Source organism: Pseudonaja textilis, chromosome 8 (assembly GCF_049901715.1).
Source record: "Pseudonaja textilis isolate UNSWEBS1 chromosome 8, rPseTex1.2, whole genome shotgun sequence".
NCBI classification, from domain to species: domain Eukaryota; kingdom Metazoa; phylum Chordata; class Lepidosauria; order Squamata; family Elapidae; genus Pseudonaja; species Pseudonaja textilis.
In genome coordinates, this window is record NC_141997.1 from 29,408,314 (window position 1) to 29,423,210 (window position 14,897).

At 42.5% G+C, this 14,897-nt stretch overlaps 1 protein-coding gene across 1 annotated transcript in view; it reads left to right on the forward strand.

Moving 5' to 3' along the window:
* The window catches only part of CLYBL (citramalyl-CoA lyase), a 177,078-nt gene extending 172,858 nt beyond the window's left edge, over nt 1-4,220 (forward strand). The window contains exon 8 of the mRNA XM_087937917.1: nt 3,854-4,220. Coding sequence (XP_087794043.1) covers nt 3,854-3,949 — 96 coding nt within the window. The 3' untranslated portion in view covers nt 3,950-4,220. The remainder of the gene's footprint in view (nt 1-3,853) is intronic.
* The last annotated feature ends 10,677 nt before the right edge of the window (nt 4,221-14,897 follow it).

The window sequence follows — 14,897 nt, forward strand, 5'->3', positions numbered from 1 at the left end:
CCACTGGCAGAAGCACCATGGACTGGTCCTTCCCTGTTTCCAGGATGGGCCTACAGGCCAGATCTAAGCACCCTGCAGGCCAAATCCAGTCTCCGGGACTTGAGTTTGACTACCACACAAGCTACATCATTATGGATGGAGAATACAAGAAGTAGAAAAAGTAATGTTCCTGAGTCCATAAAATGGTGCCAGCATTCTTCTCGTGTCATAATGAATTTCCATTTGATTTTTTTAAAAAAAAAAATAGATTATCTTTAATTAAGAAAAGCAATTACTGTAAATGGTAAGCAAAGACAGGCAAAGTACCAGATTCGTACAGAATCCTCAGACATTTTTAGAAATCAAAATGATAGCTGCAGTCTAGTATTTTATCTGGAAATGTCCCCTTTGCCATAAGAAAATATTAATAAGGTGAGAAAGCAGAAAGCATCTGTGAGAAGGGATGCCAGAAGGAGAACTGGCTGGAGAATTCTGGGAGTTGAAGTCCACAAGTCTTAAACTTGGCAAGTTTGGAGACCCTTGACTCAACTGGTTTTCTCTCTAGGAAATGGGTATATTATAAATGTTCACATCGTTCCATAACAGCTATTGAGGAAAAATCCTCATGACATCACAGAATTCTGAATGTTGGGGACCTGTGCTCCAATGGATAGGGTATAGATTCAATAGTAACAAAATTAATTGATTTATATACAGATCACTGATAAAAGACAAATCTAAACTACAATCCTGCACAGATTCATTTAGAGTCAATGGGATTATGTCTTAGAAAATAAATATGCATAAAGAAGCTTCTTCTTACATGTTGTCCATAACCCTGGGAACTTTGAGGACTCATCAGTGTGATTTTCCTGGATGGAGACAATATAGAACTGCTTTGATATTTTAGTTGAGCTTCCCATGCTAGCCACCAGTCCTAGCATTGCTGGGTGTCTCCCATCCAAATACTAATCACTGCTTAGCTTCCAAGCCTAATCAAGGTCAGCCAGGAGCTGCCACCTGAGACAAATAGGCAAGGACTGTGATATAAATAAAATTAATAGTAGTAGCAGAAACAAAATTTATTAATAACATAAATATTTTACATGAGCTATGGAAATATTGGCCTATTTGTCAACGTAACACTACAGATTAATGGTTGGAACAGCATATTGTTTCTTAGGATTTTCAGATCATCTCAGCAAAAGTATCTAAACTCATCAGCTAAAGTATATATATATTTATCTTCATTTGTAATTTCATAGGTATTTTATACACCAGATTCTTCCTTTAGGTTTCCAACTAATTGTTTTTGCAGGACAATTCCAATCTGCTTTTGGCATTGTTTCTACTATTAGCTAATTTTAATTGTCCTAGTGCAAACAAATGGTTGTAACATCTCTTCCCATCTCTGCTACTCAAGTGAGGCTCTTCAGCTAAATTGACCTAACTATAAACAGTATTATACAAGTGAAAATTTAAGCATTTTGTATGTTTTCTTTGTACTACCAGTCCTAATAATATCAGGATATTTTTTGTCATTGCATCTGTACTCAAACGTTGATTCTATTTCTCCTCCATAGAGTATGTTTGTAAGACTTTTTTTACGAATTGTTTTTTTTTTCCAACAATCCTAATTTTGCTACTGTGGTGGCAATTGGTCTCTCTTTTTATTTTTTACTCTTCAAAAATCTCTTTTACTCTTCATAATCTTACCCATGGTTTTCTAAACCACATCAGAGGTTCTCCAATGCTGGTTAGAAATGTGACTAGTTTCTCTAGTCTAGTTTATTTATCACTGCTGTCATTTTTTTCCAGTGACAGAAAGAAGCGCATACGTCGATCTTTTGAATAAGATTCTGTTCTAATATTCACAATAGCTGGAATGCAGCACTCATCCTCTTTTGTAAGATGGACCTTCCTCTATCAAGAGCATCAGTTCCATCTTCTCTCTGACAGCCTGGCATAGAACCTCAAATCTTGCTTCACTCTGCTCCCAGAACACAACACAGTCCCCTTTTAGTTCTCTGATATCAATATGGGGGCTGAGTTTTAATAGTTTTTATAGTAATACTGCTTACTCAACACTGTGATTAGCAAAAAAAAAACCACCATTCCTTGTGGATACCAGTATTATAGTACCAAACAACTGGAACCTGGTTATAAGTGTAAAATGAATTGCTGGGCTCATTCTCCTCAATAGTATATCACTACTGTCATTCATAAGAGTGGCTCAGTGACTAACACACTGAGCTTGTCGATCAGAAAATCGGCAGATCGTTGGTTCAAATCCCTAGCGCCACGTGATGGAGTGAGCTCTCCCATTACTTGCCCCAGCTTCTGCCAACCTACCAGTTTGAAAGCATGTAAAAAATCCAAGTAGAAAAACTTTGGTGGGAAGGTAACAGCGCTCTGTGAGCCTTCCGCTTTTAGTCATGCTGGCCACATGACCACAGAGATATCTTTGGATAGTGCTGCCTTTTCAGCTTAGAAATGGAGATGAGCAGCACCCCTAGAGGAAATGACTAGCACGCATGTGCAGGGGAACCTTTACCTTACTGTCATTCATGCAGCTCAGTTTATGTCTTCCTATGTTCTTCCTAGGAGCAGAGAGGAAGAATATGTTGTCTTAGAGAAAAAAGTTAATATTTCCCTGGTTTAAGCTTGATTCCTGATAACTACAAGGGCATGTTGCTTTTTCATAGAAGTATGAAACATTCTATGCCAACATTGAAGTAGTTGGCAATGGTCTTCAAGGGCTTTTTTTTTTTTCCAAGTTCACATTCTACTTCACAGTCCTGGTATTTTCTGAATTCCCATTCAAAACCGAGCCTGACCTGACCGTGCTTAGCTTCTGTGAGAGCAACCAAGATCAGCCAAATGCTGCTATCAACTGAGGACTTTCCCTCTGGTATGGGTTAAGAAGCAGGCAAAGCAAACCAAAGCTCTTTTCCTTTCCCAGCTAATGTATTTTAGCTTTTGGCTCATTTTTATTACATTTTTTGTTTTGCATTTCTTTCTTTTAAATTATTTTATCATTGTATCCCTGGGCTCTTTCTAACACAGGTAATGTCATGCCTCCCTCGGAATCTGAATCCGAGGGAGAAGACGAACAGCTGACAGAGAGCGGGAGAGTGGCTCCGTTGGCTGTGGAGGAAACTGGGCAAAGGCAAAGACAGGCTGGGCAGAGCATGGGAGAGGTAGAACAGGGGAGAGGGGGTTCAGATGAAGACCAAGACCAAGATCCCTTCCTCATCCTAGGGCGCACAGGGAAGAACGCAGAAGAGAGCAATGTTGGTGGCGTGGCTTACAAGGAAGAAAATGGTCCTGATTCCCTACACAAGGCCCACCTGGGGATGGAGTTTAAAGAAGAGGCAGTTGGGAGGGGCGTTTGCCAGGAACAAACACTGAATTCATCTAGTGTTGAGAGGTGTGGCCTGCATTCCTGGCTTCCTCCTGACTGTTTGAATTATTGGCATGCTTCTGTGTGCTTACCTTGCCCTGCTGGAATTATTGCCATGATTCATTTATCTTGCCCTGCTGGAATGATTGACTGCAGTCAGTCTGCTTACAACACCTGGACTGGAGTATCTGCAGCCAGAGGCTGCTGCAGGTTCATGGGAGAGCTTTTCTCCAGGCTGGAGAGTAAACGGGACATTGGAGGCAAGTTGGAGCAAATAAAGGGACATAGACTTATTCTCTAGCTGTGTTACCTTCGTGCCACGCCCCGGGTCATCACAAGTAATAGATATCTCTGATTCATGTGGGATGTTTTGATTGATTTTTGGCTAACAAACATGTATTAGGACTAACTGTAGCCTGATTTATTTTTCCCCCGAGATCTCTTTTAAGAATATTCTTTTTTTCTTTGCAGGGTGCCTTCACGTTCCATGGTAGCATGATAGACATGCCATTACTGAAACAAGCCCAAAATATTGTTACACTTGCTACTGCCATCAAGAAAAAATAATCTGCTAAATAACCTTTTCCCAGAGTGATTCCAGGAGCTTCTTCAAGAAAAATTATATAATACCAAGAGTAAGGATAGTGCAACGCTTCATATTTCAGTCAAATTCAGAATACATGTCCAACAACTTTGATCTATTCTTCTTACTGGATGTCAATGAGAATACTAAGATTGAAGCCTGTTTTCTATGACAAATGAGTTGTGACAGACCTGAAAGCAAACCTGTTTCCTTTGGAAAAGCAACCAATTAAAATCAATCAGTGATGTGGACAAACAAGCTTCAATTAATATTTGCCTCAGAAAAATTTCCGTGAACAGCAGAGTTGTCCAGAGAGGAAAAAGTTCCTTATCTTTCAGGGATACGTAGAAGTATATTTTGTTATACAAAAGAGAAAAGAGCTTCTCTTTGCTTAAAATTCTACACAAGAAGTCTTAAGAGAGGTTTTTGGTAGTTTCAGAGACTTGACACATACAGTATTGAAGGGATCCATAGACATTCCTTCCTCAACTTGTGTTCCTGTTGCTTTAAGAGTTATACTGAAAGCAAACATTCCAAAGGCATATTTTCTCCTGCTTAAGATAATAAAAGACACCTTCTGGCACTATTCTGTATGACTTTTAAAGATGGAACCTCCTCTCTGACTAGATTTCCAACTTAGCTTCTTTCAGTCTAAAGATGCATTGCTTTTAGAATATCTAATCTGTGATACAATGCATTTTGCTGCCTGCAATAGAGTTTGCAAGCTCAAAACCATTTAATATGGCTTACTTAACTTCTCAAGAAGTTTGTAGTTAAACATTTGTATGCATCAATTAGGAGTTCAAATCATCTTCTGTACATTTTTTTCAGATGTTTTCGAAAATTAAATAATTAGAAGTTTTCCCATTTCACTGTGCAAGCCAACTTTCACGTGGATCTCTTCCCACCTAAATGAACACCTTTTTTTTCAAGTGCAATTGGATATGATTTATAAATATGTGCAGATTGGTAAGTCCCTCTAATCCAAGTGCCTATGGAGAAGGGATTTATCAAAACTGCTTTTTAAAATGCATCTCACTGTTGAATGAGACCACTAGTTTTTCTTCAACGTGCTCTACACTGCTTTTAGTATCATCACAAGGGGTGACAGCAAAGGAATTAGAGATTGTACATTTCAGAAAGCTTTTTTTCCTTAACACTCAATGATAGTGCTACTTGAATCCCTGCAGATAGCCATATTACAGCATTTTCAGCCCTGCAGAAATCTATTTTGAATGTGACCTTAACGGAAAGGGGTAGTTACTGTGCCTTTTATGAGCATATTAACAAACTCTGGTTTTAAATTATAATAAGAAAACTGGATATAATTCCTCAAAATGATTAATCCAAAATTGCAGTTTGTGTATGTACTTAGAAGGATTCGTGGCAGAATTATAGGTTCATAGACCAAATGGATACCTGATTTTTCAGCCTCAAATTGTCCTCATGCACCGGTGACCCATTTTCATTCACTTCAGAAAAGATCATTCCAGCTCAACTACCAGAGATATTTCTAACAGAACTGAACCTAGAGATTTATCTAACTGGCAATGAGGAGCCTTTGGTTCAGTCCTGGCCATGGCTGGGAAAGATTCCCCTTGTGAAACTAAGAGGAACTATTCTGTTGAAATATACAAAGACAATATACTGTTGAGATGACTTGGTGTTTGGAGATGGTGTTTCTTTCTATTTATATCTAAGAAGTCTACTCCCCTTATATTAATCTATTTAATCTACTTCACTTTCCATGGTGCCACTTAAAACCAGAAGAGGCAGCTTTCTGGACTGGTGGTGGGCATCTTTAAAATGTTGAGGCCATGTTGTGAGCACTTTTATAAATTGGCTCACCTATTTGCGGCAAAGCTGCACTTATAGCCATGTCTTATGATAAAAAGGGTCATTTAACAAACCAGTCTCTCCTTCCAGCCTCCACCGGGGGGCTCTCTACATCATAGTTTATTGTGTTGTTTTTCCCAAAGCACAATGATGAATTTTCAAACAAAGCCCTGAGTGGAAACTAATAAATACCCTCTCCTTTTTTTTTAAAGAAATCCTATAGGGCCTAGGAGCCAATCTGCAAAACACATGTTGGGTGACTGCTTCTCTACAGCTTCAACCAAAATGATGATGATGATTCCTTAGAAGAGTATACCTTTATTGCACAAATATCTTAGAGGCAGTGACTATCTTCACATACAGTATTTACCTGTCCCAATTCACTTGGGATCATTTTGGGGTTTATATATCAAGCTGAATGTTAGACTAACCATGGATCCCACCACATGTGGTCAGCCAGGTAGTGGTTCTGCGGCTCATGCAAACACAGCTAAGGTGTTAGTAAAATAGGATACAGGGACATTCACAGTGAGGGGAGAGTAATGATGGTTGGTTTAACTAGATAACTGGAGTCCTGCCTAACTCGCATAAAGAGGAATGGAACTTCAATCACACCATTGCAGCCGTCCTGACTTTTTCAAACAGATACACATACCAATGGCATAGTAAGTCCTGCAGGATATGCTTTAGGACTCAAATATAAGCCCTATCATTTGTTATATGATATTCTGATTGATATGACTTTGAAAAGCCATCTCCTGTCTCAAATTAAAGCATATTGCATCATGTCCCATCGTGTACTTTCCTATCACAGATTTCCAGCCTGTATTCACATCTCAGGCTAAATCATAATTTACTAAAGAAATCCCACCTGGATAGGCTCCCGGAATATGCTACTTTATCTTCCCATTCAGCATCTTTCAGTCCAGCTGATTTAGCATCAATCCTTTTTTTTTTTTTTTTGGCTTCCGATGATTAAGCCTTCCTCTTTTTTTATGGACTACTTTGGAATGGGTCAGCTTGGTCCCTGTTGAAATTGAAAGCAATTTTCTTTTCCTTTTTTATCTGAATGATGGGTGTCTCCTCTGGTCAACTATCTTGTCTAGCAAAGTGAATAGGGCAGGATTTATTTCCCCGATGGATGGAGAGTGGTTTGACTTCCAGCTGCACACAGCCTGCCCCTTGGCATAAATTTGGTGGGGTGGGAGAGGGTGGCCTTGAGAAGACTCGTTTGCATGACAGTGGCCATGCGGCAGTAGCGGCTCATCTGGGCTGGGCAGCTAACGGGCTTAACCCGGCTGTTTGGGAGAGGTTAACCCAACTTGTAGGCAGGGTAAATAAACAGAACAAGCTGTCTTTGTCCTCTATTCAGACCAGCCTCTCCCCCGAAAGCGCGCTGCATTGAAGGCACAGAGTTCAGCTTGTGGCTGCCAGAGGGACTCCCAAGGCAGTTGTGAGCGCCAACAATCAGCCAGTTTGTTTCTTTTCCTCATTAAATCATCGCCTTTTGTGCGGGGGCCCCGCAACTTGTGTTTCTTAAGAAATTAACAGAATGCGAAGTTGCAAACCGGGCCTCAACCTTTTCATGACCTACAAGATGCTCTTAGATGGGCACCCCAGGAAAGCAGCACTGTTTACTTAAACGGGTAAATAGAAAACACTTGTGGGAGGTGAGAGAGACAAGGAGTCATTTAAGCCATCCTCTTAATAAAATGTAAGTGTTTGGATCCTTATACCACGGAAATGAAAGCTCTTTTTGAGCACCAGAAGTGGGTTTTAGTGATAAAGGTCAACCCTGAACTATGCAAACATCTCAAGCCAATTGCAGAAATCTTTTCAGTAATCAATCCCTAGATCTTTAAATTCAGAGGTGGGGATTTCAGGGATGGGATGGAGCCTTAAAAGTGCCCCAAGGTAATCCTTTGACTTGTTAAATCTGGAGGTTACTTGCATGCAGTCTTAGACATCTCCCTCACCACCCCCAATTTCATTCCATGTGAATACAGGTGCTCTATTGTACACAAATGTGTGATCTGACTCTCAAACTCCCCATCTCACTGAATTAGCCACTTACCTTTGCATTATTCAAGATAAAAATTCTATACACCAACTTTCTCATTATCTCCAGCCCACGCTATCTAGACAATGGAGATTGTAGTTTAACACGTGGAGAAGGGCAAAATTGAAGGTTAGAAGTCAATACTTTCATCAGGTTATCCAGTTTGGAATAATGATCATGTCCTGTTTTTGAATTCTCAAACAATTACTAATTCCAGAAGCTATTATTTTTGTTAGGTGTCTTTCTCCATTAATATGTATAAAATAGATGTGTGAGCGGTGTGAAAGTCCACAGAAATAAGCATCCAACTTTCAAATAACAGAGAAGTCGTCTTTTCTTAAGAGATTTGGTTCGTTTTCTTTTTCTAGTTTTTAATACAGTTCTATGTGCAGACAAAACCCTAACCCTGTTTGTTTATGCCAGGACATTTATTTCTGAAAAAAAGAGGCTAGCCTATTCAAGCACAGAGTCCAGTCTACAGCATGTGCCAAGCAACACCTTCTAACATTACCACAACCATTACTCATGGTTTACAAATCACAGTGGCTAAAAAGCCAAGCCAAATAAGCTCCTTATCAGGCCAACCCCCTCAGCAATAGTACAATTGATTTATTTCACTGAGCATACTGGGGTTTTCCTATTGTTGGTTTTAGTGTGATCTCCAAACAGCAGCCATGCATAGGGCAGGGTATTATATAACTAAATACACCTCCTTACCAAGAAAGCCCTGCACATGGGAAACTATTCTAGGCTAGGCTAGATGCCAAGTGCAACATAGAAAAATACCCTTTTCAAACCAAAATTCAGATTTTTTGCTGCATTAGGTCTTAGATTAGGGGGTGAGTCCTACAAATACTTCACTTGAAGTGATGGGAGTCATCCTCCATCTATTTGGAAGCACCACTTTGGTAGGACCACACCTAAGAGATGGCACAACTGGACCCAGATTTTAAACCAAGCTTTTGCGGACAGGACTGTTCTTAAATGGACAGGAGCTCATCCACTCGAGTCAGATGTTCTGTCTCAGCTGGTCCTTCTCCCCTCAACCATGAGAGTAAAGGCTGTCCTCTTAAACAGGCTTGGCTCCCTGGAAGCTGCCAGCACTGAAATTTTCATTCGAGTCCAACTCTCTCTCTTCCTGGAAAGCCCATGTAGTTTTCTTCACAGTGGGAAGGAAGGGATTTGCCACTGTCTCTTTCCAGCAAGGTTTTAACTCCTCTGGCAAGTCTTATCTGGATCTGCTATACTTAGCTTCCAAGCTCAGACAAGTTCTACCCAGGGAGAAAAAAATAAAAAAGAAAGCGTTACTCCCAACTTTGGTTAGTCCAAGCAGCTGGAAGTGATCAGTCTGACAGGCCACTAGGAAGCAGTGTGATGCCCACTCCTTTCCTTCCCATTGTAGACTGCAGGGTAAGAGACCCCAGGGATGGAAAATTAAAATGGATTTCTCTATTTCCCACCCACCCCTCCCGATTTATTTTCATTATTCTCCGTAGTACCCTGGGAATAAGGATTCTTGTCTTCTCTTAATCCCTGGCCTGGAGGGTTTTTTCAAGCATAATGTCTTCATTGTTTTATGGGGGGGTTAATGACAATCAAGGATAGCCCTTGTTTAGCTGCTGAAATGAAGACTGTGAAAGAGCCATCCTGGAATCATGGTCAAGTGGAATTTGAGGAAGGGGGATTTAGCCTTAGTCTGAGCTGTCCAGTTCTGTCTACCTTCACAGCAAAACCTGCACTTTTGCTTACAGGAAATCCTAGCTGAGGGTTTATCTCCCTTTTGAGGGGCAAGTGGGTTAAAGCATAAGTAAAGGCTCAGTGACAGTTAAAAATGGACTGTCCTGAATATGAAGCATTGAATCCCTTTTTTCCCAAGTTCTTTCTTTTAAGTAGGGCATTTAATATACGTATTTCTGAGTGGGAAAATATACTAAACACTGAATGGAAGATAACAAAATCTGTCTCAAACTCTCTACAGGCTTAATTGATATAATACATCAAAACTCAGAGGGGTTACATTCAAAATAGTAATATATATATGTACAGCTTCTACCCAGAGCAGTAACTCTATTGAATTCTACTGTATAGTGCAATATTAATGCAATATTAGGGGTTTTCAATTCTATGTATAGAATGTGAAGGATGTGTGTTTGTGTTTATTTTCAGTCATAATGTACACTGAAGATGGTATTTAATTTCACTGTACGAGGTGCAGTGACAATAAAGTAAACTATATGATTGTGATTGTGAATTCTTTATTTCTAACAGATTTCAACAGGAAAAGTGTTTTTATTTTCTTTGATCTTTTTGTATTTGTTGGTTAATCAGTATCTTTCATTTGTGCAAGATCTTTTTGTATGTCACTGCAAGTGGGTCCAATCTGATTTTTTTTTTTGACCCCTTCTGAACTTAACAGGTGACTCAATAGGCAAGTGGTATTACATGCCTATAGCATCTTTGTTAAAAGGGATACAACCAATCCAGCTGGTAAAAATTAGCAGATTGCAGAACTAAACTTTATCTTTAAGTGAGGTGCGCCTCAATACGTGGAGGACACCAGAGAGACTGCTGCATCTTTCTAAGCGGCTCAAAATGAAACACTTTCTTCACTAAGGCATTTGACTGGTTGCTTGTCAACTAAATTAAAAGCCCAACCTGTGGCGGCCTTAAAGTTTCTTCTCCCCACCGCCGATGGGGGCAAACGCTGCCCCCGACACATTCAGAAAGGGGAGAAAAAAACCACTGAGGTAGCCGCCCACCTTCCCATCCCCACCCCCGTTTTCTCATCTAGGCCGCTTTCAGGAAACGTGGAAGGGAAACCCGTTCGGCGAGCGTGGCCACCTCCACGCAGCCCGCCCGGATCTGAGTTTGCGAGACTTTCAGGGGAGAAACACTTCAGAGCCCGGCTTGTTTAAGGCTACAAATCCTTGGAGGGGATGGAAGACGAGGAGGACGTGGGAGGGAAGGCCTACAAGCCTAAAGACTCGCCGCCTCTGTGTTCCTCGCAAATGCTCCTGCCGTTAGACCACGCGAACCGTGCAAACAAGCCCAAGGCGGGAGGCGGGGTCGCCTTCTCCGGCCGTTCCCGCCGAAGTGACGGGGGAAAAAAAAAGTTTCCCTTCGCTTGGCGGCAGCTCGGCTGGTCCTTCCAGCCCCGATCCCGCTGCATCTCAAAGAGAGCCGGTGGTAGCTAGCGCGGCCCGGCGGGAAGCAAGCGCCGAAGCCGTTCAGAGCTGGGGCCGCTTGAGACTGTCGGCGTTGCTGTTCCGAGGCCTTTCGGCCGTTTCCTGTCCTCTCCGCCTCTCGAGTCTGCCTGGAATCCTTCCCGTGCAAAGAAAAGAAAAGGCTGGACACGGAAAGTCCTCAGCTGTGCCCGGTTTTCCTGGAGCGCAGCCGGGCTTTCTCGGGTGGGGGGGGCAGCATTTTGCCAGCCAGGGACCCCCGTTGTCCTTTTCTCCCCGGACTATCCAGCTGGTTGCTCCAGCCAGGGAGTACAAATACCCATCTTTCTCCAACAAAATGGGCTCCAGACGGCCAGGTATACAACTTCCATCATTCCCAGCCCACAAATTGGGGGTAGTGACACACTTTCTGGATTGGGGTGACCACCTTCACTTTCTGGAGGGAGACCTGAGCATGGCCTGGAGGTCACTTCGAGGCTCCCACCAGGAGAGCATCCTGCCTGAGGGGCCCCTGTTGGAGTCTCCCCTCAACTGGTGCAGGTGATGCCCTCGCTCAGCCCCGTCTCCTCCTCCTCTGCAGGGATGTTGTGGAGGTGAAAGCACCCCACGGATGCTGCTCCAGGCTCCAAAGGGAAAAGGTACAAGCCTAGAAATGCAATACAGGTAGTCCCCCACTTATGACCACAACTGAGCCCAGAATTTCTGTTGCTGAGGGAAACATTTATTAAGCTAATATTAGGCTAATATTGATCTAGTACAAGTAAGGAAAATTCTGGAGTTGATGCAATTTAGAGTAATCACATTCAGAATCCTTTCCTAAGTGTTCAGGTATTCCATGACTCAAAACTGAATTAGAATTGTTACTTCTATTCCCTATCCTGCAGTGACAATTAGATGTAGGAATTTGACTTTCCTCAAAACAGTATTTTTTATTCAAGAGAACGCTAAGTTACTTTGAAAGAGACAATTTCTTGGATACAGAAATAGAGGTAGTCCTTGAAGTATGACCACAATTAAAGTCAACATTTCTCCATTGCTAAGCAAGACAATTGTTAAGCGAGATTTGCCCCCTTTTAAGATTTTTCTTGCAACAATTGTTAAGGGAATCACTGCCATTAAATTAGTAACATAGTTGTTAAGTGAATCAGGCTTCCCCATTGACTTTACTTGTGAGGCGGTTGCAAAATGAGACACTGGGCATTGCAACCGTCACAAACATGAGTCAGTTGCCAAGCTTCTGGATTTTGATCATGTGACCATGGGGAGGCTGCCATGGCCGTTAAGTGTGAATGCTCACTTTTTTCAGCGACGGTCACTAAATGAACGGTTGTTAAGTGGAGGACTGCCTGTAAACTCGTCTCCTTCACAACCGAATCTATCGGTTTTAAGGGAATTAGCTTCAGCATCTGAGCGCTCAGAAGGTCGGCTTTATTTGAATTACAGCCTCCTAGTTCGGTTCTCTAGTCTAGGTAGATGAAAAATGCCTTACCCACCCGAGGAGCGGGACGAGTCGAGGAAAGGCCACGCGCGAACGGGCCTTTATTCTGCGGCGGAGATTTGAAATGGGTGCAGATCGTTAAGCCTGCGGTTGGGGAAAGCGGAGCTGGCGTCTTCTCCTTTTCTGGGTCGGGGTCCAGTAAAGTCGACACCCCCCCCCCCCCGACTTCAGCTGAAAGCGCCGAAAGCTCTGGTGAAATCCCCGAGGCTAGCGAGCCCGCCTGGCTTCGGCTCTCCACCCGCGCGGCTAAGGGGAAGAAGGGGCTCTGGGGTCGAGACAGAAGCCGAGAGGAAAGCCCGCGGAAACAAGGAGAACGCTTCTTTCCAGGCTACGATGCCCACCCGAGTCTTCCTCAGGCCTCCCGCGTGACCGTCAAAGAAAGCAATGAGGAGGTTTTGCGCGACGATCCGGGCCCCAGGGTCAAAATGGGGACAATCTGAAGCTTAACAACGCCTAGAGCTTGCTCTGGCAACTAACACCAAATTAGCCTTTGGATTTAATGCAATAAATGGATCCCACAAAGCCCTGTAAAACTGGCTAGGTGTATCTTAGTAGCCGGTGAATTGAAAAAGTTACATCCGGACTGAGGGTAAAATAAATATTGGGCGGTTGAGAAAAAGTTGCGGTGTGATTTATGACACTCTCCATCTTAGCAAGTTTAAGAGGTGTGGACTTCAACTCCCAGAAATCTCCAGCCAGACGTGCTTCTCTAATGCTTATTGTGAAGGGCACAAGGGTCCTAATATTATTTTAATATATTTTGGCTAATATTGAACTAGCACAAGTAAGGAAAATTCTGGAGTTGGATGCAATTAGAGTCATCACATTCAGAATTCTTTTCTAATGGTTTAGATATTCCACGACTCAAAACACATTTGAGTGGAATTGTTACTTCTATTCCCCATCCTGCACTGGAAATTAGATAAAGGAACTAAAAATTTGGTTTTCCGCAAGACTGAGTACTTTTATTCAAGAGAATGCTAGGTTATTTTGAAAGAAACAATTATCTGGGTACAGAAATAAGGTAGTCATTGACTTAGGACCAAAATTGAGCCCAAAATGTCCATTGCTAAGCAAGACAATTGTTAAGCAAGTTTTGCCCCCCTTTCTTGGCACAGTTGTTAAGGGAATCACCGCAGTTGTTAAATTAGTAACACAGTTGCTAAGTGAATCTGGCTTCCCCATTGACCTTCCTTGTCAAAAGGTCGTAAAAGGTGATCAAGTGACCCCAGCACACTGCAGTCGTCATAAATATATGCCAGTTGCCAAGCATTCGAATTTTGATCATGTCCTGTGACCATGTGGATGTTGCTGCAACAGTTCTGAGGGTGAGAACCATAATCATAAGTCACTTGCTTCAGTACCATTGTAACTTTGAATGATCACTAAATGAATGGTTGTAAGTCAAGGATTACCTATACACATATCAGTGAGGGGAAGGAAAGCTCCACCTCTGGATATACCCATTTTCTCCATGCAAAGCATGATCTCTTCCGGTCTCTTTCACTGAAAAAGTTTCTACGTTCAGGATAAAGTGGGGAGCCCAAGCTTACAAGCCTCTTGTAAGCTCCAGAGATCTGACTCAAAAAGTAACCTAATGCCTGCTTTCTATTGACAGTGGAATCTTCCCTTTCCCAAAGACATAGTCTTGCATTTGAGAAACCTTCCAGGCTGGAAAGCAAGAGTACTTGAAAACAGAGGCCAGAGAGCAACACCACAGGAAAAGAACTAAGGAGCATAGTCGTCTCCCCAACGAGCAAGGCTGAAAGAACCTTCAGAAGGACTACATGTCTCCAGGGAAAAGGATCCAGTAGCAAGTGATGGGGAAGACCTCAGGCTGAGACCAACAGAAGCCCTGCCAACCATCTCTAAATAAATATATCTTGCTCAAATGGAACATCTGTGCTTTAATTTGGATTTATGGTTCTTTCCTCTCAACTTCTATAACGACTTTGCTGCAGGACCTTCTCAGCTGCCCAGGTGTCATGCCCCCTTCAGAGTCTGAATCTGAGGAGGAAGATGAACAGCTGACAGGGAGCAGGAGAGTGGCTCAGTTGGCTGTGGAGGAAACTGGGGAAGGGCAAAGTCAGGCTGTGCAGAGCAGGGGAGAGGTAGAATAAGGACGAGGGAGTTCAGAGGAAGACCAAGGCCCATCCCGTCTTCATCCTAGGGCATGTAGAGAAGAATGGAGAAAAGAGCAACGTGGGGTTGCATGGCTTACGATGGAGGAAAGGGCCCTGATTCCCTTCACAAGGCACACCTGCGGATGGTGTTTAAAGGAGAAGCAGGTGGATGGGGCGGTTGTCAGGAACAAATGTTGAGTTTATCTTGTGTTGGCTGTGGTTATGTGAGTTCCT